This window comes from Ostrinia nubilalis, chromosome Z (assembly GCF_963855985.1).
Source record: "Ostrinia nubilalis chromosome Z, ilOstNubi1.1, whole genome shotgun sequence".
NCBI classification, from domain to species: Eukaryota; Metazoa; Arthropoda; class Insecta; order Lepidoptera; family Crambidae; genus Ostrinia; species Ostrinia nubilalis.
Window position 1 is genome coordinate 10,796,752 of NC_087119.1, and position 22,902 is coordinate 10,819,653.

General features: G+C 34.8%; 1 protein-coding gene across 1 annotated transcript; it reads left to right on the forward strand.

The window, feature by feature from the left end:
- The first annotated feature begins 18,926 nt into the window (after positions 1-18,926).
- LOC135087081 (uncharacterized) lies at positions 18,927-22,724 on the forward strand. Its single transcript, XM_063981925.1, has 2 exons — positions 18,927-19,146; positions 22,546-22,724. Exons 1-2 carry the CDS (start codon positions 19,011-19,013, stop codon positions 22,722-22,724), a joined length of 315 nt encoding a protein of 104 aa, XP_063837995.1. The 5' UTR covers positions 18,927-19,010.
- The last annotated feature ends 178 nt before the right edge of the window (positions 22,725-22,902 follow it).

Here is a 22,902-nt window from a genome sequence, read left to right on the forward strand (position 1 = left end):
TATAAAATCACTTCTCTTTTGGATTCCGATCGAACAACATCAAAATTGTAACGTCTCAAGAATACAACGAAATAAGCAGTTTCCGAGTTTTATTTATAAAATTCCATCGCGTCTGCAAGGCGCGAACACACTCTACCGGATTGTAGGGCATATGAGTACGTGTCCTTGAAGTATTATCCCGGTTGGATTTATTTATCTGTGTTTTCTGATGTATAGGCCTTATTAGAACGTAGGCCTTATTTGTATCAATTACCTTACATTGTGATAATAATGTTATAAGGTTAAGGAAGAAGAGTTTGTTTGCATCAACACAAACATAATCTTTGTGTTGGAGTCCTTTTACCAACGAATGCTATAAAATCATAATTACATTATTCTACCACCAATAGTAGTGGAGCATCAATAAGAATGTTGCGAAAGCGGGAAAAGTTATGCAGATGAAGTCGCAAGCACAGCTAGAATCAAAATAAATGATAGTTTCGTAGCCGATCTAAACCTTTTATCAGGTTTCATCAAGGCCCTTAGGGTGGGCATCGGATTTAATTTGGAATGATTTATTTTCCTCACTCTGAATGCCATTGGACGATCGCTCATTTGCACAATGTAATAATATTTATGTAAAAATATTGATGTAATGATGTATAATGTAACAAAAAGTATTATCGCCAATGTCACTCATGATTCATTGGAGTGTACATAGTACCTAAGTTGCCAGTAGGTAAGTACAAATTTTTGTGACAATAGTCAGCAGAGACAAATTACTTTATTGACCTAGCGAGTCGGGTAGGTGTTAGAATATTTCACGAGGCTGTTGCGTGAACAGTTGTTAGTGCCACAACAATTTGCTGGTGACTACCTTCGTTGCAGTATAATAATTGATGGATTGAAATCACATCAAATATCTAATACGAATTTTGTAAATTGTACCAAGTAGGTAGGTGAAGGACTTTCGGCCCCAAGCAAAGAGCTTATTAAGAGTGCGGCGCAACTGTCCAAAATTAATTCCAACCATGTTTATGTATTTCTGTGTGACCCTAAGGTCACAGTGATAATTGGAAATGGACAACACGCATAAGTTGTAATATTAAGTTAAATTATGACTTAAATTAAAGTTTAGATCACACACATTACACTAGTTTTTATTTCACCTCAATCCATCCAGTATTACCGAAGATAGAGCCTCGAGAAGTTTACGGACTTTTTCAAATTTTCAAAAATTTCTAATATTCGCGCGTGACGTCACAACATGATTTTGCAGCCCCCGCACGTTAACCCATTTCCACTTTTTGTCTTTTTCCAACTAAAACACAATTTTACCTAACTGACAACTGTTGTTAGTTGTCATCGTTCAATTACATTTCAAACTAGGCGCTAAAAAAGTAACCATTATTATGCCACCTACTGCCAATTGTGTGCACTATGAAGCCATTTTTACATTTATGCACTTAAAAAATATATAAATTTCTGGAAAAATAACCAAGTTTGTGTCTCTGTGCTCAATAACGAGTATAGCCCGGAATTTCCTCGTGTATAGCCGCGCGCGCGCCCGTCTTATTGAAAAAAATTCGCCTTAAAAAGGTTTTTGACAACTACTTTTTTCATTTTATAATTTTTGGGACATAGACAAGCTAAGAAGCTTTGATAAATGTGATAAAAGACAATGCCGGAAATTGGCGTCTTTTTTTTTTCGCGCGGCCATCGACCAAACTTTGTTTTTTGATTACAAAATAGTGTAATAAACCAAACTTACTATGACATGTATACCTCTAAACTCAGTCTGAACTGAGTTACGAGCATTAGAAGTTTGATGATTTTCATACTAGATTTGCTTTTTGCGCGCAAAGTTTTGTAAGAAATTGCAACAAAATAGTGAGATTGTATGTGTAAACAAACAATACCATCCATTATATGCTCCAGACATCAGTATGGAGCAGAATCAGCGCAATAAAAAAATAGCGCAATATTTTGTTGCAATTTCTTACAAAACTTGCGCACAAAAAGCAAATATAGTATGAAAATCATCAAACTTCTAATGCTCGTAAGACTCGTAACTCAGTTCAGACTGAGTTTAGAGGTATACATGCCATAGTAAGTTTGGTTTATTACACTATTTTGTAATCAAAAAACAAAATTTGGTCGATGGCCGCGCGAAAAAAAAAAGACGCCACCTTCCATACAAAATCTGGCATTGCCATTTCATGTAATGTAAGTTAAATCCCATCAAAAACAATACTTGTCAAAAAAACCAAGTCTCGCAACTCAGCTGTTCTACGGTAAAAAGTTGTGAGATCCATGTCCAGGCCATAATACCAAGTCCAGGCCAGGAAATCTTTAACGTTTTACATAAATATATTGACTTGGCCATCGCATGAAAACACGTGTAAATTAAATTATTTAGTGCGATGGCCAAGTCAATATATTTATGTAAAACGTTAAAGATTTCCTGGCCTGGACTTGGTATTACATGGATCTCACAACTTTTTACCGTAGAACAGCTGAGTTGCGAGACTTGGTTTTTTTGACAAGTATTGTTTTTGATGGGATCTCATTTCTTTTTGTATTTTGTAGACAGCAGTTATGTATCTAGAAAACTGGACCGAAAGTGAAAAATTTTACTCGACTTGGCGGTTGCACTACCGTGCCCCCAAATCTCATTTCTTTTTGTATTTTGTAGACAGCAGTTATGTATCTAGAAAACTGGACCGAAATTGAAAAATTTTACTCGACTTGGCGGTTGCACTACCGTGCCCCCAAATATTTTAGTTTTTCTTTGATTCATACACCAAACACTACTTATATTCCAAATTTGAAGCTTCTAGGTCTGCTAGAAGTGCCTTAGAATTTTGATGATCGGTGAGTCAGTCAGTGAGTCAGTCAGTGAGCGACAAAATTAAGTAACTTTGACCCGTTATAATTCTTAAACTACTGGTTCAAATTGAATGAAATTTTAAATATACCGTGTCTTTACAATGCCTGCATAGCTAATGAAAATTCAGCCTTCTAGTTTTATCCACAACGAAGTTACAGGCGGTCGAAAATGGCCTGAATTGCTTCGAGAAAAGGATGGTACGGCCGTGCCGCTTTTTTGCTCGACTTGGTGGGGGCACTGCCGTGCCCCCAGATGGTGGGGGCACTGCCGTGCCCCCAGATAGATTTAGAGTTGTGAAACAGTCAAATGTAAGTAGGGGAAAGTAGTACGAGATGATCCCCTTAAGCGGGAATCGCTGTAAAATACATATTTTTCAAGGTAAACCAAAAATAAAGACGATTACTACTAGTATATTTATCTATCCAACTTTCCTTATACTCAAAACCAGAAATTAATTGAGGTTTCATTAAAATATTTCATTTTTTGCAAAACCTTACAAAGTGATCATCTTGTACACCCCTGTGGGTAAGATGATCCCCCAGGTAGGGGTAAGATGATCCCTATGATTCTATTCTATGATCTATTCTTTTTTGGTAGTATTCCTTTCGGAGTACCTAATTATGCCAACAAATCGTTAAAAGTTAGAAAAGTAAAACATTTACGAATTAAATTACGAAAATAACTTAATCTTTCTTAGTACTTGCTAAAAAGCGTTTAAATAATTTAAAAACTTTTTGGCTGGAGCTATGTTGCATATATCACAAATAAATTCACCTGCTTCATCACTCTCTACCCCAGCACATGCTTTATGGCCCCATTTTCCACATGCATAACATTTTATCCATCCTTCACCCTTGGTATCGCTTGAAAACTTTTCTGTTCAGTACAGCCACTCAGTATCATCTTCTTCAGACTCAGGTGAGTTATATGAAGTTCTCTTTCTTTTATTTCACTTCCCTTTACCTACTCCATTGACTTTTTTGTTTTAATTCCCAGGGATCATCTCGTACATATAGGAAGGGATCATCTTGACCCAAGTCCCACTTTTTGTTAAATATTTGCTAAAATAATCTACAAGTACGCGGCCATGTTTTTATGGCCAAAATATTAAAATTAAACATAATAGAAAGCCTAACGACAACAGTAATTACATTTAACATTGTTTGAATAAAAGTAACATAAGCTCAAAGTCATGCCTATTTTAGATCAAAAGTACACAATTTTTCTTTTTTCTCGTCAAATTCGATGTATCGCTCACGCCACCATTACGATTTGACTGAGGCGGGGAGGTGTCCAGAGCTATGTTTTACCAGTGAAAGAAACTAAATGACGTTAGTGGTTTCAGCACAATCGCAAAGGATCATCTTACCCCAGGGGATCAACTCGTACTACTTTCCCCTACCTGCTAAATTGCGAGTTCTTTTTTCTTTGATCATGGCAGGACACGCTGCCGGGTGTCCTAAATATGCTGAAGTATAAAAAAAATCGCGTTGCTGAAGTAGGTATACATTTTTTTTGTCTTGTTTGTTTCTACATTACATAATTAATTTTATCCTACTAATATTATAAATGCGAAAGTTTGGATGTCTGGATGTCTGGTCTGGAAGTTTAAAGTAAAGTAATTTTTATTTCTCACCAACATAACAAATAATATTATGATAACAAACAATCAGGAAAAACAAAAAGTAAGAATGTTGGTGGGTTGATACCTGAACTAGGAAGATTCCTGTGTCTCAGGTTTGTTACTCTTTCACGCAAAAAGTACCTACTCAACGGATTTTGTTGAAACTGTACAATATTATTGTTTGTTACCCAGATTAACATATAGGATATAATTTATGCCGATCTGTGACACTAAATTTCACGCGGGTGAAGCCGCAGGCAAAAGCTAGTCGTGAAATAAATAGGAAAGTTTAAGGATCTGAAACGTGGTCACTTACTATGGGCCTCATAAGAAGGTTCAAGGTCACAAAAAGGGTGATGGAACGGGCTATGCTCGAGGTTTCCCTGCGTGAAGAAATGAGGAGATCAGCAGGAGAACCAAAGTGACCGACATAGCACGCAGAATTGCTAAAATCAAGTGGCAGTGGGCGGGACACATAGCTCGTAGAGACGATGGCCATTGGGGCAGAAAATTTCTTGAGTGGCGACCACGGGCTGGAAGACGTAGCGTGGGCAGGCCTACTACTAAGTGGACCGACGATTTGGTAGGTCGCGGGAAGAACCTGAATGCGGGCAGAGCAGGACTGTTCATTATGAAAAACTTATGGAAAACCCAAAGGCCTCTCGCCTTTGTCCAGCAGTGGACGACATTTGGCTGTAACGACGAAATAGGAAATAATGTAACTATCAAAAATCTTCTCTAAGGCAGCATTTTTCCAATTTCGCAACGAGCGCGGCAATCACACTTAACTAATAGACTAGCAGAGAGCATAGCGAAATCTATTTTAATCACCAATTTTCAAAATTCCCGGAACACTTTTCAGGTAACCACGTTCATTTGTCAAAACGACTGGACTATAATTTAATTGGTATAAAAATTTGGGTAGGTACATCTTCGCAAAAACAAAATAACTGGTGCTAAAAGGGTTAAGTGACATTTAGACATTTGTAGAGGGCCTTGTAGAAGGGGAGGCTATGGTGCTGAATGTGGATTAACTCGAGTGTCATAGTAACTTATTAGGCTGCTAAGCTTGATGATAAAAAGAAAAATATTTTATTCAATGTACAGTCACGGAATGAAAAGGTTCGTCAATTTTCAAATTGATTCCTTCAACGAATCGCGAGCACATATTACCTTTTGAAACTATGTTACAGAATAATCTCGAGTTCGAGAAAATAATCTTTAACTGTTCGTCAGTAAAGTTCAAAATTATTCAGATCAAAGTTGTTTGACGATTTATCTTGTCAAGAAGATTATTATGATTGATAAACTAAAACCTTCTTGTTGGTTCAACCTGCCATTATTATTTCTATTAAATAAAAAAAACTATTGTCAATTGGTCAATGTCATCATTGCATTGCACTGATGGGATAGAAAAATAAACAAGCAAAACCTTATTCGTTAGCAAACGTCATAATTATTTATTTAAATGTTAGCAGCACTGTTTCTTGCACTGTTATGTTGGCAGGTTTGACTCTTACAGTACAAGCGAAAACCGACACTAAGGTGACGAACCTTTTCATTCCGCGACTGTACATAGTCTGGTCATAAGTTCTGTCATATGATAATAACTTTTGAATTTTGAATGAAGGTTTCAAAAACATTTTTTACTGAATTAGAATTAAAAAGGAAAAATGTGCGATAGTTCGAATTTTATTGTATGTGTAGTGGGCGCATAAAGAAGTCCGAACTGCAGTTTTCACGTTGCATTGGTGCGGCTACGCGTCAAAGCAGATTTTCGTTGTGCTGAAAAATTTTAGTTTATCTTTTCATTAAATGATAGGTATATGTGTACCAGAATCTCATGGGAAACAAAAATATTGGAAAAGTGTGTCTGAAGGAGGGTTTTTTAAATATTATTCTTATAATAGCTGCTTTATTGGGGGTTTCAGGTGTACCTCACAAATTGGTGCAGAGGAATTTTGAAAATGTTATGACCATGTAAATGAAATTGAAAAAGTTTTCATCAAGCAAGATAGAATAATTGAAATGCTGGAAGAGCAATTTACAATAAATACCTCTTTATCTTGATCATCTATTTAAGAAAAGTGGAATCCTTGGAATCGTTTCTAGTTCTGAATGAAGTGATTAGTTATAAGTATGATACATAATAAAATTAGTTACATAAAGTAATATACGATTTACTAATTTTTCAAGACATTTTCCTATTATTATTACTGACGGGATAGCTACCATGTACCTTACCATGTATGGTCACGGAGTAGCTAAAGAAATTAAAACCAGACATCGTTCAGATGTGCGTTCAAAAGACCTGAGATTTTAAAAAATCCCACGTTTTGTTTAAACAGTAAGCGAAAAAAAGTGACTTGAAAATGGAATACAAAATGATAAGGTATGGTAAATGATAAGTCTTTATCAATGAAGAAGCCGAAGTTCAATTTCATGAAATGTGTCCTCCATCTAGGCTAGTTTCCATCGTCACTCAAGGTTTGGCTGCGGTCTCAAATTTGGGCTTAATTGAGGTAATTTTTGGGTGAGAGGCATAAGAACTAATGCCGTTTTATATCAAAAATTCATACTTAGAGGTACTCAACCAGGTACAAAGTATTTCCTTGTACTATGTTAGTCTGCCACCCTTTAGTAAGTCCCGAAATCCCCGCTTCGGCTCCCCTACTAACCATTCTAACCATTGTACACAGATAATATCTTACATGCAGCTTTTCATGTTACTACGTCACAATTTCAAAATCCGCGCGGAAAATCGCTCCTAGCGGAAGAGCGCACTTTGAGCTTGAATATTTCAGTCATTTTTAAAGATATCAAAAAAGTAAAAATACAATATTCATTCTAATTTTTTGTAGTTTTTTTTTGGCATCTTCAACAAAAATTGTGCGCCATGTCCACTGGACTGAAGGTTTCGATTTATTCCCTTAATTCCTCGTAAAAGTCGTTCATATTCGTACGACAATTTTTATTGTACCACAGAGGTGCACAAAAGGTCGAATTAATAATATGACATGTTGTCATATTATGACATTAACAATAAATTATATTTATTTACTTAAATTAAGCAGACTAGACGTAGTCGTTGACACTATAATAGGGCACACGGAAAGTTCAGTTAAGAGATTAAAGACTTGTGTGGCTTTTAGTATGCAATCTTTTTTCCCAACGAATGTAATGGCTTGTGTAAATGAGAAAATAACCAATATTGTAGTAGGTAAACCTACGCGGTTTAATATTATATTATATTTAGTAAGTACGGTTTACTAAAGCCACTGTTTTCGTTCTACAGTGCAATTCAATTGCGAAATGCGTTACCATGCAGTGTGCCTTTGTTTTAAGTTCTGATAAGCTTTATACTTTTGGTTATTGTGGATCATAAGTATTTAGTTTTGGGTGCCATGAGCGCCTCAAGTTGGCGTTTAAAATGCACTTTGCCTCACGCAAATCATGAATTGTAGTGTTATAACATTAGAAGAGCCAATGCTTTAGGATTCGTAACGTTACGTGACTTGATCTGCATGTCTTCGGTAACCGAGACTCGGTTAGGCCATTTTGTATTTATGGAGTTCACCTTTTACTGTTACTAGTTTGTAAGACTGTTATTATTTTGTTTATTTATTTTATATAGGTAAGGACCGACTTATTTGTTATTATTCAGACTTGTGTGCTTTTATTACAATAGGGGCTTAGGTTATATCTGACCCCGAAGCAAGGATGGGTCCTGAGTTACCCCAGAATGAAGTCGTCCAGTAGGTAACGGCGCGAATGTCGCGACTCTTTCTGTGCGAATCAATTGCCGTCAGAAGATTTGCAAGAGTCTGATGGTGTACTATAGGTAGGTATGTATAGGCAGAAAAATACTTATTTTAGTATTCAGTACTTTGTGATACCCGCCAAGCATCTATGAATTTAAGCCTTATTTAAAAGACTATCAGGCCAATACCTTTACTATGCAGAGGCTGCATAAAGGCTTAAGTTTATTTAATGTTTCTCCAGGCGTTAACTGTTCGGTACCAGAAATTCAAGGCGCATAGCTGCGGCCCCGATTAATTAACATCCTCCAAGATTTAGGGCGATGCCCTCGTATCCTCTCGGTAGTAATGAAATAAGTCAAACTGACACGAATCGAGTTATTTTTCTCCACCTTTTACCCATGACAGCTCTTAAATAGCTTACTTTTGTCATGGTATAAAGCATTTTAATTAGGGTTACATAACCCTTGAAAATTATGAGGATTTGGGGCGATGCCCTCATGTCCTCCCGGCAGCATCACTATAATTTTGCCGTGCAAAATAGAATTTTAGAACCTTTTATAGTCATGCGGATTTGGGGCGAAGCCCTCAAGTCTACCCGGCAACTTTACTTATTTTCGTTTGCCGTGGAATAAGGCGTTTTGGTTTGGGTTCTATAACTCTTCAAAATTATGAGGATTTAGGAAGATACCATCATGTCTTTGAACCGCAAATACAAATGAGCGAGGTTGTTCGGCTCGAAATGTTATGATTTGAGTCCGATTATCTTTGGGTAATCTCCTATCCCAGTGGGATGAGGGATAACATGAGGGTTTAGAGCGATGCCCTAAGACTTCTCGACGTAAATAAAAATGAGCGAGGTTGCTCGGCTCGAAATGTAATGATTTGAGTCCGGTTCTCTTTGGGTAATCTCCTATCCCAGTGGGATGAGGGATAACATGAAGGCTTAGAGCGATGCTCTAAGACCTTTCGATGTAAATAAAAATGAGCGAGGTTGCTCGGCTCGAAATGTAATGATTTGAGACTGGTTCTCTTTGGGTAATCTCCTATCCCAGTGGGATGAGGGATAACAAGAGGGTTTAGAGCGATGCCCTAAGACCTCTCGACGTAAATAAAAATGAGCGAGGTTGCTCGGCTCGAAATGTAATGATTTGAGTCTGGTTCTCTTTGGGTACTCTCCTATCCCGGTGGGATGAGGGATAACAAGAGGGTTTAGAGCGATGCCCTAAGACCTCTCGACATGAATAAAAATGAGCGGCGTTGCCTGGCTCAATATGAAACTCCTTGAGTGTTTGAGTTTTCTCCTATCCCGGTGGGATGAGGGAGAAAAGGTTCTGGCTCCTGGTTTTTCCCTGTTTGCTCCAAGAGAGCTTACCCTCGCTACGGGATTATTTATTATTGGTTACACTGCCATCTAATTTGCCGAGTAGTCAGTTTGGGTTTTCCACTGTATTTAGCATAAGACGAAATCTCAGATCGATCTGCGGAGCAGAGTTGCGATCGTGTTGCTGCCGAAAAACTTTCCAGACGCCGTTAGCATCAAATAAACTGCGTATCAGGCTGAATAGACGCTCTTCTCCCTTCGCCGTTTATTACACAGACTCACTGTTTATCTACACGGTAACAGCATGGTTTTTCTGAAATCATAGTTTAAGAAAACCACAAAGGTATTATTATACCTACGTACCGTATCTTAATAGGACAAACTGCACACTTCACTCTTAGGTTATAAGCCATGCATTAGTTAGACTTCCATAATGGCGGTAGAATAGGTACGTCGGTACGCTACCCAACCTAGTGAAAGTTTTCATACTTTCCCCGAATGCATATTGATAACGGTAGTCTACTGTTTATTTATTTTGTTGATTTATAAATCAACACAATCCGATGGAATTCGTATGTCTGAAACGGTATTGGTAAGTTGGTACTTACAGTTTATTGTAGCAAGCAATCACATCTTGCGACTATCACTTACACCACACCATCCTTTGATTTGATCTCTACGCCAACTCTTGCTCCTCTTCTGCACGTGGACATAATATTTCCTCTTTTCTTTTGAAAATAAAGACATCTAACGGAAAACCGTTAGGAACAAACACAGCTAAAAAGGAGTGTTATACCGTTAGGAATGAACACAGCTAAAAAGGAATGTTAGTTTTAAACACATCCAACGAAAAACCGCTGGGCACAAACGTTGCTAAAAAGGAATGTTAGTTTTAAAACACATCTAACGGAACACGCCGTCAGGTACGAACATTGCTAAGAAGAAAAGTTAGTTTTAAAAACATTTCCAACGAAAAACCGTTAGAAGCAAACATTGCTAAAAAGGAATGTTACTTTTAAAACACGTCTAACGGAATACCGTTAGGTAAAAGTATTACTAGAGAAGAAAGATAATTATTAAAAATTACACTGAGTAAGATTTTATGCAATCTACCTCCGAACGGTAACACCGTTGTAAAAATAAATTACACTGCGAAATAAGTAATCACAGTAATTTTTATGAGTTTTCAGTCAGTACATAATTATTTAGAAGTACTTACATTATGATGGTAATATTTTACCTGAATTGTACCTGTGAGATGGGTCTCGAACTAGCGGAGCTAATTCTACGACCGTCTCGAACGGGAACTAAAACACCAATGGCGAGAATATCGAAACCTAGTTTCGAGCTACCGTTGGTGGCGCTAGTGTCGTTAATTGAGGCGTGCTTATTAGGCATGGAACATTTCATGAATAGCAGGGGAAAAATCATATGAAATGAATTTCATTAATCACACCTGCTATTTTACTTCACATAGACTGCTATAATTTCACAGTCAACGAAATCACGAATCACATGAATTTCATTCATTCATTCGAGCGAAGTCCGTGAGCGCCGCTCTGCGAAGCGACCGAGCGAGTAAGAAGGAATGATTTGATCATATGCGTGTTAGAAAAGGACAAGAGATGTGATGACGGACGAAACTGGGCATTTTAAATATGAACTTTAAACTCAAAGGTGTAAGGTTTAGATTTCCTTGTCATGATTCGTATGATTTCATTAGATAGCAGGCAGATGAAATGAATGATTTTCATTAGTCGCGCGGTTATTGATGTGCTGTGAAACTGTTTGTTTTTTGTTGTGCGACATAAAATGAAACATATATTGTTACATTTCATATTTTAGCTAATTAGCAATCCTTCATCATACTTCATACCTACTTCATTAAAAGTAGCACATTATAATATGAAAGAGCTACATTAAAACACTGCGAATAAAAATCATTGCCTGTAAAATTTCGCATGTGAAATCATATGAAAAACAATCATCATTTCATAGAATGAAAATGAATGAAAAATAGCAATCATTTCCATGCCTAGTGCTTATGCGGTGGGGGACCGGAGCGGAAGTCACGTGGGCAGATTATACGTCAAAACTAGTACTCAAACAGGAAAAGACAGACACTACTCTCTCTCGGGTGCGTGACAGTTTATATAAGTTTATATGATATAAATTCATTTCAATAACGTTCATATTGTATAATAAACGTATGTTATAATAACACTTGATATAATTTTTTAACATATAATGTTTACTTCATATAATATATCATTTCTAATAATGTCATTTCAGATACCAATCACAACGCATAAAGACATTTGATATAAACCTTACTTAATCTAAGACTCATTTGATGTAGGGGAACCTGTTGTACTTGGGCCAGTTTTTCGAATTTTGATTTTTTGAAAAATAATGGTGATAGTTAAACTTGTCTAGTGCAGTTATATTTAAAGATCATTTAATTAACTACATAATTCATTCTTAATTGTGTATAATTTTAAAAATTTGGGCATACTAGCTGCTAGAAAAAAAAAGGGAAAACTGTCCTAGGTACAACAAACCAGATGTACCTTGGACCGTGTACGTTGTACCTATTTAAATTTAAATAAATGCTTATATTCGCTTCAATTTGTTAATTTTCTGTTAAATTATTATTTGAAATACCAATTATTACAGTTATTAGCAACAATATCTAAGTAAAAGTATTTTTAAAAAAAGATCCTCATCCATATTTTTTGTACTAATTATTTTTCACAATTTTTTGGCAACAAATCACTTAAGTTTAAGCCGGCTCTCCAGTCCATGTTTAGCCTTACACAATCAACAAAAATATGACAATATTCAACATTTTTTCTAGAAAATTTTGTTGAATGTTGATATGTTATGTCGTGTAGGACAAAATACGCGCTGGAGTGGCTTTAACTTGCAATCTAGTTTTTTTTATTTCTTATCATTTAACATAAATTCTAGCAAAATATCCATTAAAACCGCTTTATCAACAAAAATAATGTTAAAAAAAGTCATATGAAGATACATTAAACGTAAATTTAAAAAACATCAGAAATTAAAAAAATATATATCAAAAACAGACTTTAAATTGCTATTTTGAGGTCTTCGGGGCATTGTTTCTATAACAGTATAATATGTTTTTTTTATTACAATAAAATTCTCATTAAAACATAATGAAAATCAGTGACTAAGGTACATCGCTAGTTGGGTGGTCAAGGTACAACATTACGACTACTTCACTTAATAAGCATAATAAACCCACTTCCATTTGAGCTTAGGATCTGAAACTCATATCGTCCAGTAGCTAGATATATAAAGATTATGTTCTAACTATAACCGTTTTGTCAAACATGCAACATTTTTCATAAATTGACATGAAGTAAACCTCCAAAATCTCACTGCGTCAGTGTAAAATATTAAATTACCATTTTTTCTTGTACTTGCACGGCGTCGGCGAATCTTAGCTAACTTCACGTTAATGTTAACAAATAACGTATGTAATACCCTAGACAACTTTTCATAAAACCGCATAATTTAAAAAATATATACAATTGTTTTAGGTACAACTCTGTCCAAGGTTCAACAGGTTCCCCTAATGTTGTTTAATATAAATATAATATTTCACATAACCATTACTTGTAATAAATATTATTTGTTATAACGACTATTTGGTATACTCTTTAATTGATATAATTTCTGATGGATATAACTTTTAGTATGTTCTTCTTTAGCTTGACTTATAAATGACTTTAGTGACAAAAACGAATCGCTGTAAAACCGACTCCACGTAGTCTTGTCTGCCCTACCCCTAGAGTGTAATTTAGAAGCGCGTAGGCACGGAGGGGCGAGGCGGCCCGCGGGCTGAGGAGCAGGTGGCTGGAAGCGAGGCGCCGCGGCTGAGGCTGGCCGGCGAAGCCGGCCAGCAAGCCGAAGACGCGGTGTCGAGCGAAAGCCATCTGCGACGATTAGCACGCGAGGGACCGCCAGAGCCCCGCAGTGCCGGAGCCGTGACAGAAGTCTCAAGTTTTTAGTCAAATTTGCATGCTGCATGCCTGCATGCCTGCTTGCTTGCTTGCCTGCTTGCTTGCTTGCTTGCCTGCTTGCTTGCTCGCTTGCTTGCTTGCTCGTTTGCTAGCTTGCTTGTTTGTTTGCTTGCTTGCTGCATGCAATGCTTATTATAACAAATGAACTTTATATACAATTATTATTGTTATATGATTTAAGTTTTATAGGAAAAGAATTTTATCTCATTTGATTGTTCGACATTTTATTTTTATATGATTTGAATGTTATTTGTTTTAAATAGTATACATTGTAAGTTTTATAGAAAATATTCATTATATCAAACCATTTTATATCAGTTAATAGTTATTTGTCTTAAAATTATTCGTTTTAAAATTATATTATTCGTTTATTATAGTAAATAATTATTATATTAAATGATTTTATATAATTTGATGTTATATCCTCTAAGTATTATATGATATGTAGTTATATCATACATTACACACCCCTCTCTCTCATTATAAAGGCTTCGAATAACGGTACAGTACTGTTTAAGAGCGTTGTCACATTTTTCATGCAGAAATCGAGAATTTGGCAGATTTCGAAATGATTTTAGTCATATAATTTATTGTTATAGCTTCTTTTGACTTATATCATCGTAATTATCATACGTTTTTACGGAATGTCTATTGACAAAATCTCGTTCAAATTGGATTTTTGCCTACGAAAACAGCGAATTTCGAAAGCCCGATTTCCAGGTAACTCGCGAAGGCACAATTTTGAACTAATATTACAACAAATTTATTTCTAAGTAAGAAGATAGAATGTATTCATTAGAATAAGCATACCCTGAAGAAGAAAGTGTATTGAGAAAATTTTGATGTTTAATTCATTAAAATGCATTTTTATCATGTCTAAGATAGTCAAAATTCGAGAAAATTACTGCAAGAAAACAGGTCACATCTCATAATCTAAAAGTCATTTGGCAACATAAACTACTTTATACTTAAGAAGAAACATAGTACTATTATTGTGTGAAAAAGAAAAAATATCTATCTTCAATCTTCTATAAATGTATCTCTATTTATTTATCTAATAATAATTTAAAGGTTTAGTTTTCCTAATTTCCTATTAACACTTCCTACCAGTTCCTACCTATACTGATCCTAGCCCTAAATTCCGAAATTCCGCTTTTTTATTGACATCCGTTTCCCTACCTTGACATTGGCAAATGCGCAAACCGCGCGAGCCATAAAAAAAAAAAAAAAAAAAAAAAAAAAAAATGAAAAATTAATTTGAAAATACTATAAAATCGGGTGCATCAAATGGCATAAATCAGTCGTGCTTTGCACTCGTAGACGCCGGGTCTATGTCAGTTGACTGCCCACTGACGTATATGCGTCACGCGTGATTTTTTCGTAAATTGTAGTATGATTGAGTACTTTTGATCCGCAAGTATTTTTAATTTATTTGTTTAGGTAATTCGGACTTGTAATTTCTTTCTTTTCAAACTTTTTATTATTTTACTTACAGAATATGGGTAGAATAGACAAAAGATATTATTATGGTATCTGTTTTGTCAGGAAAAAATAAATGACTAATAAAAATTTTAACAGGGTGTCACAAAACATTAGTCTATGCTATTGTGTTTCTACCAACATTAAATATACTCTTCCTTACTAATAAAAGTTAAATAGTGTCTGTATGGTCACACAATGCTTTGTCATGTTTTTCCGAAAGTTCAATTACTGACGACTGAATGAAAGAAATTGGTGCGTAACTATTCATCTGATATTAAACGTTTAGTAATAAAGGGGTAGGTCAGGTAAATGGCAAATCCACCAGCGGTCGCTCGATGACACTTAGACAAATAGTTTTATAAAACGTCAACTAAGTTGGTTAGGTATTTGTATTGTAGATATTTATACAAATGAACGTATAAAATGAGTTTATTTTTAAAAGTATAGGTACAGGGTGGAAACGATAAGTGATTTCACTTGATTTTTAATTATACAAGATATCGAGAAACTGTTTACTGTTCCTGTAAGCGCTTCATGAGCTCTTTAAAACAATAACAATAAATAGGTCAAAGAATAAACTGGATCTATGCGAAAATTCAATGTTTCCGAATTTCATACTAAATGTATGCCGCCAGCCATACCTACCATATTAGAAGTGTTAATTTTTTAAATTTAAATTTTTAATTGAGTAATATATAATAATCAAACAACAAACTCGTAAATTGCATTCTTATTTAAATTATTTACGGAAAACATGATTTTAGGTTTAACTTGCTACAAAATCATCAAGAGATACTAATTAATAAATACTAAATAAACATAAAGGGGACGGCATTAAGGCACTCAGAATTCTCAGAAACCATTGATTTCGTGTTTGTTTGTAACTGTATTAAATGTATGAAAGCTGGAAATATAGGTTTTTTGAATAGATTCAGTTCGTTCTTAAACATATTATTGATGCCGTTTGCTAGGTCTCATGAAGCACTTTTTCAGTAAGTAACCATTTGTTCGACATCTTGTATACCTACTATAAGAAATATTCAAGTGAGATCACTTATCGATTTATTTTCGTCATCCTTATTTGTATTAAATTTAGTTAAAATACACTAAGGCTGAGATGCACCACCTAACTTTGACCCTAACTGACAATAACCGGTGTTTTATGTTAGACAGATTTTTGACATCCAAAATGTTGATGTCAATGTTAGAGTAAGACGGTGCAACACGGCCTAACAAATGTGTCGTAGACAGTACTTTTTATTTTCTTCATAAATCTTTCTTTTCTTTGTAAAGCTATCTACAAGCTTTTATTTTCTTTGACATCTGGAGTTGTAAAATCTTGCAACTTAAAATTTACTTACTTCCCGTTTTCCCATTGAGCTGAAATTTTGCACGTCTACACAGGCATGCAAAATTTCGTTTCTTTTCGCACTAAATAATTTAATTTACACGTGTTTTCATGCGATGGCCAAGTCAATATATTTATGTAAAACGTTAATGATTTCCTGGACTGGATTTGGTATTACATGGATCTCACAACTTTTTACCGTAGAACAACTCAGTAGTGAGACTTGGTTTTTTGACAAAGTATTGTTTTTGATGGGTTTGTATTACAGAACGCATGTGTACCTAATGGGATAACTGTTTAAAAACACGATTAGATAAATTTTAGCATTATACGACCGTGGTTTATAATAATAAATTCTATAAAATCACAATGATATCAGTATTTACCTCTTTGATTTCCTGACTTGTTTAGATTTGCAAAAACTAAATATTTATTATTAACTTTTAGATAATAATGTGAATGGCGCTTACGATATTTAGTTACGAGCTCTTTGATGGACACAGATATTATAGATAACGTTTAAAAAATGGCACGCTCGTTTTCATACATTTCATTCTATTTATTTAAAACCTATCCATATTATTTTATGTGCGGAAACGTCACAAAATCAGAATAAATTTTAATTTTTCCATCCCGCATCATAAAAACTAAAAAGTAAAATCTAAATAGTAAATATTTTTCATAAACAAGCATTTGATGCTGTAAAAAGAATAAAATAAAACATAAATTCTTTCAAACCCATCAACTTATTACTTTACTCAATTTAAAGATTAAAAACTTGTCGCGGGATTTACTAGTGTAAAAAATACATTAATTACGTAACTTAATTTTGCTAAAAGTCTAATCTGAGAAAAAATCAAATAGGTAAATCTATATATATAAAAGAAAGTCGTGTTAGTTACTCCACTTATAACTCAAGAACGGCTAAACCGATTTAGCTAAAAATTGTCAGGGAGGTAGTTTAGAGCCAGGAGAAGGACATAGGATACTTTTTATCCCGTTCGAAATTAAAAAAAAAAGTCTGCTTATTTATTGCCATTAAGGCGGAACAAAGTTCGCCGGGTCAGCTAGTTATACATTATTTCTTTATTATTATGTATGATGTACTGTCTTAGGTACGATACAACTACGGATTAAGATCGTTTAGTCGACGCAGCATTGAAATTGTACAGATAAATGCAGTTTGCGCACTCACTACGCGACGTCAAGCAATAAAAACCTAAAATTCGAACGCCAACTTTTTGCTACAACGCTCTTAATACAAATACTAATATTGGACTGAATACTTTAAAACATTTTCTACCAGTAAATTATTATTTACTGAATTTCATGTATGTAGTACAACATATTTTAATGCTTATTATTTTTCCCCTTAGAATCTACTATAAATCTACTATAAGTACTATAAATCAAACGACTGTTTTTTTTATTAAATCAGTATAACCAAGCTATGGCGTATAAAGCTTCATCGATTTAAAGGTCAAGTAGCCCTTTTTAAATAAACATTTTATATTAATAAATGATGTTTTTAAATTAAAAAGGATTTTTCTACAATTATTTCACCTAAAAAATTTTTAGTGTGTCTGTACATTTTTTTATTTCGGTCATCATTTACGAGTGGTCCCAGTTGCCGGAAGAATATTATTTAATTTTTAAGGATCCGGCGACTGGGACCGCGGTTCCAGTTAATTGCCACAGTAGTAATTGCGGTCCCAGTCGCCGGAAGCCTCCCTCTCGTTCCCACTGCAACTCCTGTGTAGCCAGGATCTACAGCTTGACCGCCATAAAACCCAACCAATGAAGGTCAAGTTTGTCCCGGGGGAAAGTTAAACTGTCATCAACCCGCAACGAAATTAATCAGAAGAACATAGGAGGAGTTCGAAATTAAGGTTCGACTTCCCTCCATTGCAAAGCGGATGACAGGTGACAAACAAAGGTTTAAAACGAAAAGATTATGCACCACGATCAATGAATATCAGTTAAGGGGGCCTATCTTTTGAGCAATTAGCAACTACCTGCCAATAATATGTAGGATGTGTCATCATGCTATCTTCTTTAATTAATACTCACTTGGAGTGAGTGTTACAAGTCACTGCTGAAGTCCTACCAAGTAAATGGTAGGACTTCAGCCTTCCTTAATCCGCTGTTGACATAAGTAGGCCTCCTAACGCCTCTCTTTTATTGTTTGTATTTTCCTATATGCATATATTTTCACGAATTATATACCAACTCCTGACCTATCGTTTACGAGATTATTAAAGGTCAAAGACACGCACTAAACCCTATCGATCGTGTTTATTTTATGATCCATTGCATACCATACACCGAAATGACCTACTAAAGAATTTAGCGAGTCTCGTCAACTAGTGCTAAACAAAAACGGTCGCAACCCTCTAACTATAAGTACAAACAGGGCCCGTTATTCCCTACTTTATATTTAAGTGATAGGTTTGTTCACTCTCATTTTAGGACTAAGCGTGCTATACTGTGCTTGCGATGATTTCTTTTTGAGTCTAAAACTTACCTAAGCCAATAGTTGACAGCAGTTCCAAAATGGCGTACAAGTTGGTTTGGATGATAGCCGCGGTTCTGGCGGCTGTAGCCGCAATATCCATACATGGAGACTATGAAACAAAATTCGACGAAGACGACGATTTGGAGGAGTACAATGAACGAGAAGGAAAATTATGTGAGTATTATTGTGATAAATTGCCTGTAGTGGGCAATGTTGGTTTATTGTCCTAGTAAATAGTATATAATTATTTTATACGCCGCTTCACCCGCGTGAAATTTAGTTTGTCACAGATCATCATAAATTATAGCCTATGTTAATATGGGTTATAAACAATAATACTGTAAAGTTTCAACAAAATCCGTTCAGTAGTTTTTGCGTGAAAGAGTACCTAACAAACATCCAGACATCCAGACATCTACACAAACTTTCGCATTTATAATATTAGTAGGATTCAAATCAACAGTAGCGGCGATCATTTAGATACCTAAGTACGTGTTAAGCTTAATGTTGTCGTTTCATGTAAACAGTTATTTTGTTTTCCATGGGGATCATAACCACGAGACCGTCCTATTTTAGCTATCTACACACCTAGTTTTATTATACCTATGTCTAACAAATAAGTATAAAATAAAATCTTGCTGTGCGATCTAAAAACTTACAAAGAAACTGCGGTCTGAAAATCTTTTTACAAGAAATAAAAAAACACGCAGTTGAATGTTATTGGGGGTCCGTGGCCGAGTCCCCCTGTGTTCGACGCACCCGTGGTCGACGCCCCCGGTCAGATAGAAGCAATTTTTAATCAAATGTACAGTCAGTCACAAAAATATTTATAAACGAATAAATATTTATACTGATCGTACAAATAAATGTTTAATATTATTTTACCACAATGATACCTAAAAATATAATAGGTTTTATTTTAACCTATCATATTTTATCATAGGTTTTATTTACCTATAATAACATGTAAATCGTTTGACCTAATCAAAATAATTGTAACAATCAGTCTTTAAAATAACTCTACTCTCTCTACATTTAACTAACTACAAATAAAAGTTTTAATTATAAAAGTTTTAAGTATTTTTAACAAAAAATTAAATACATCATTTTAAATAGCGTCAAACATGCATGGTTTTCGTTGACTGTACCTACATATGATATTAAATTTATTTAAATCGGGGGCTTCAACTACGGGTGCGTCGAATACTGGGGGACTCGGCCACGGACCCGTTATTGGGCCCATTCCTTTTTTTTCAGTTGAGCTTTTAAATATGTGTGTCTTGTTAAGTAGGAATGCATAGGCTTTATACAGGTACTGTAGTACTTATTATTATTCTGTGGTACTGTACTTTTATATCCATTACCATACCATTATTATCTATGTACAGAACTAAGTAGATACTTCTTAAAATTTATGCTATACGAAAATTTTGTTGGTCTGAAGTATGTAGAGTGCGTGAAAACTGTAATAAGCATTATTGGTATAAAGACTTCATTGAAACTTCACGTATTCAGATAAGAAGCAATGTGTAATCATCCTAATATCGACCTTACCCGTATTTTTCATAATATTCCGCGTTAACTTTGTCCGGATTTTAATTTGAAAAATAACCTTTGGAATTAATTATTAACTTTAAATATTATTTTTAATGACAATATAGGTAAGTTTGTCAATATATATTAATAAATATAAAAGAGGTGTTAGTACCTATGTTGACAAAACGGGTTTACTCCGTAAAAGTTGGTATCGCTAACAAATCTCCTAACTTTCCATTATAAGTAGACTACGTGAACGATTTCAATATGTGGGGCCATGGGAAACATTAATGCTTGCTTCACCACGGAATTGTGTAGAATCATGATATGGTATTCGTAGTACCTAATATCATAATGGTTATTCTACCATTTTCCTGCCAACGTCGAAGAGAGAAAGTTGATATTAACACTAGGAGTGCCGAAGATTACGACCCCCCTAAAAGCGCCGCTGGGTCAATTTTGTCCCAGCATTGTATTTTGTAACATTTTTAAGTTTCAGGCATGAATATTATGGTTAAAACTATTTGTAGTATCCTTAAACAAAGGTTTATCTATGTAGTTAAATAAATATGTACTTATTTCTTTAAATATAAATGTATTCAATTTTAATTTTGAATTATTAAAAGTCAGATATTTTTGGTTTCATTTAAAAATAGTCACATATTACGTGGTGTTATACTGTATTAAAATAATGAAATTACTACTTTAACTAGTCATTATTATTTTTAAAGGATAAATAAATATCTTACAAATAATAGTGCACATTTTGCACAAAGTTTTTTTGTATGGTTTTTTGTCTCTCTGGTGTACTATGTGTTTAGGAATTTTTATAGGTATGGTTATTTTTCTGTTATCTGTACACAAACAGTGAAGTTTTTTACCAATTACAATGAAAAGTATGTACGTTTAATTTTCAAAATTTTATAAGTCACACATTTTAAAAATGTATCAAATCATACAATGTATGAACTGGCTTATGTCTAGAAGCTACCTTCCTACTAATATTATAAATGTAAAAGTTAATAAATATTGATGAATTGAAGGATGGATGGACTGATGAATGGATAGGAAGGATGAATGGGTGGATATATGCCTGGAACTTGAACTAAGTGAGTATGGTTTCATGATTAGATCGATGGATGTTTTTTCACTCTTTTACGCAAAAAATACTAAGCCGATCTTAATAAAACTTTGCAGTTTTATTGCAAATACTTCAGAACAACGTAATATAGGCTATAATTTAGAATAATATTTAGTTATTTGGTCAAAAAGCAACGATAAGTGTCAAGAAATTAGGTCTTTCTATGATAAACTTAATTTCTCACGGGTGAAGTCACAGGCAAAAACTAGTACAATATATTTACATTTCTGCATTGTCACGAGTCACCTAAACTCTCCTCACCTCTCCACTTTCGTATCTCCTCGAAACAAGGACTCTTCGTCGAATTATTGTGGCAAATACCAGGGTGGGACAAAAATGACCCAGTGGCGCTTCTAGGTAAAACCGATTATTAAAAAAATTATATTAATGTTATATTATCAAAAACTTTAAAAATTGATAAAATTCAATAAATCAGTAAAAGTCAAAAAGTTTCATGGACTTTCGTTGAAAAATAAAAAAGTTAGAGACGATCAAACTCGCGAGTGGGACAAAAATGGGACGGCGGCCTTTCTAGTGTTAATAAATACAAACTGCTAGACAGAGTTTCATTACACCGACCTTATAAACATATCTATATTATGCTAAAACAAATAAATCTTTGAACAAATTGAGTTATAACCATGTGATATTACCATATGGAAATAAAACAAGAACTTCCAAGTTCACATAAGACAACGCAAGTGTCGGAAAAAATACAGTATGATTTTCGCACGTTATTTATAAATCTTCATGTGATCATAACTTTATCATGATAACTTTATTTTATAGGGTTACAACCTTTAAAATTACTTTATTTTGAAGGTTGTAAGTTGTAAACCTATAAAATAACTTTATTCCATTTTCACCTTGTTCCTACATTACACTTATACTTTCAGTGTTCCCATTCGTGAGCATCGTCCGTTTCGCCAACACGGACTGTTCCAGCACGAATACCATGAACGGCACGTGTCTGGCGCGCCGGGAGTGCAACAACCTCAACGGCACCATCACCGGCTCCTGCGCTAGTAGGAGGGGCCGATGCTGCATCGGTAAGTTGAAACAACCCTACGTTTAATTCCAACTACTCCTCCAAGCCTCCAATGTACTGAAAGTCTCTTATGAGAAGAAGAAGACCTCATGATAAGCTTCAAGGTTACCCACGTAGACAAACATGAGAGGATGTCCTTAGGTTAGAACGACTCTAGTACTAAACCATGAACGGCACGTGCCTGGCGCGCCGGGAGTGCAACAAC

Excerpts from the sequence above, each read along its gene's own strand:
- LOC135087081 (XM_063981925.1), top strand. The coding sequence starts at position 19,011 with ATGGCGTACAAGTTGGTTTGGATGATAGCCGCGGTTCTGGCGGCTGTA. Across the intron at positions 19,147-22,545 it reads TGAACGAGAAGGAAAATTAT|TGTTCCCATTCGTGAGCATC; the intron begins GTGAGTATTATT and ends TTATACTTTCAG.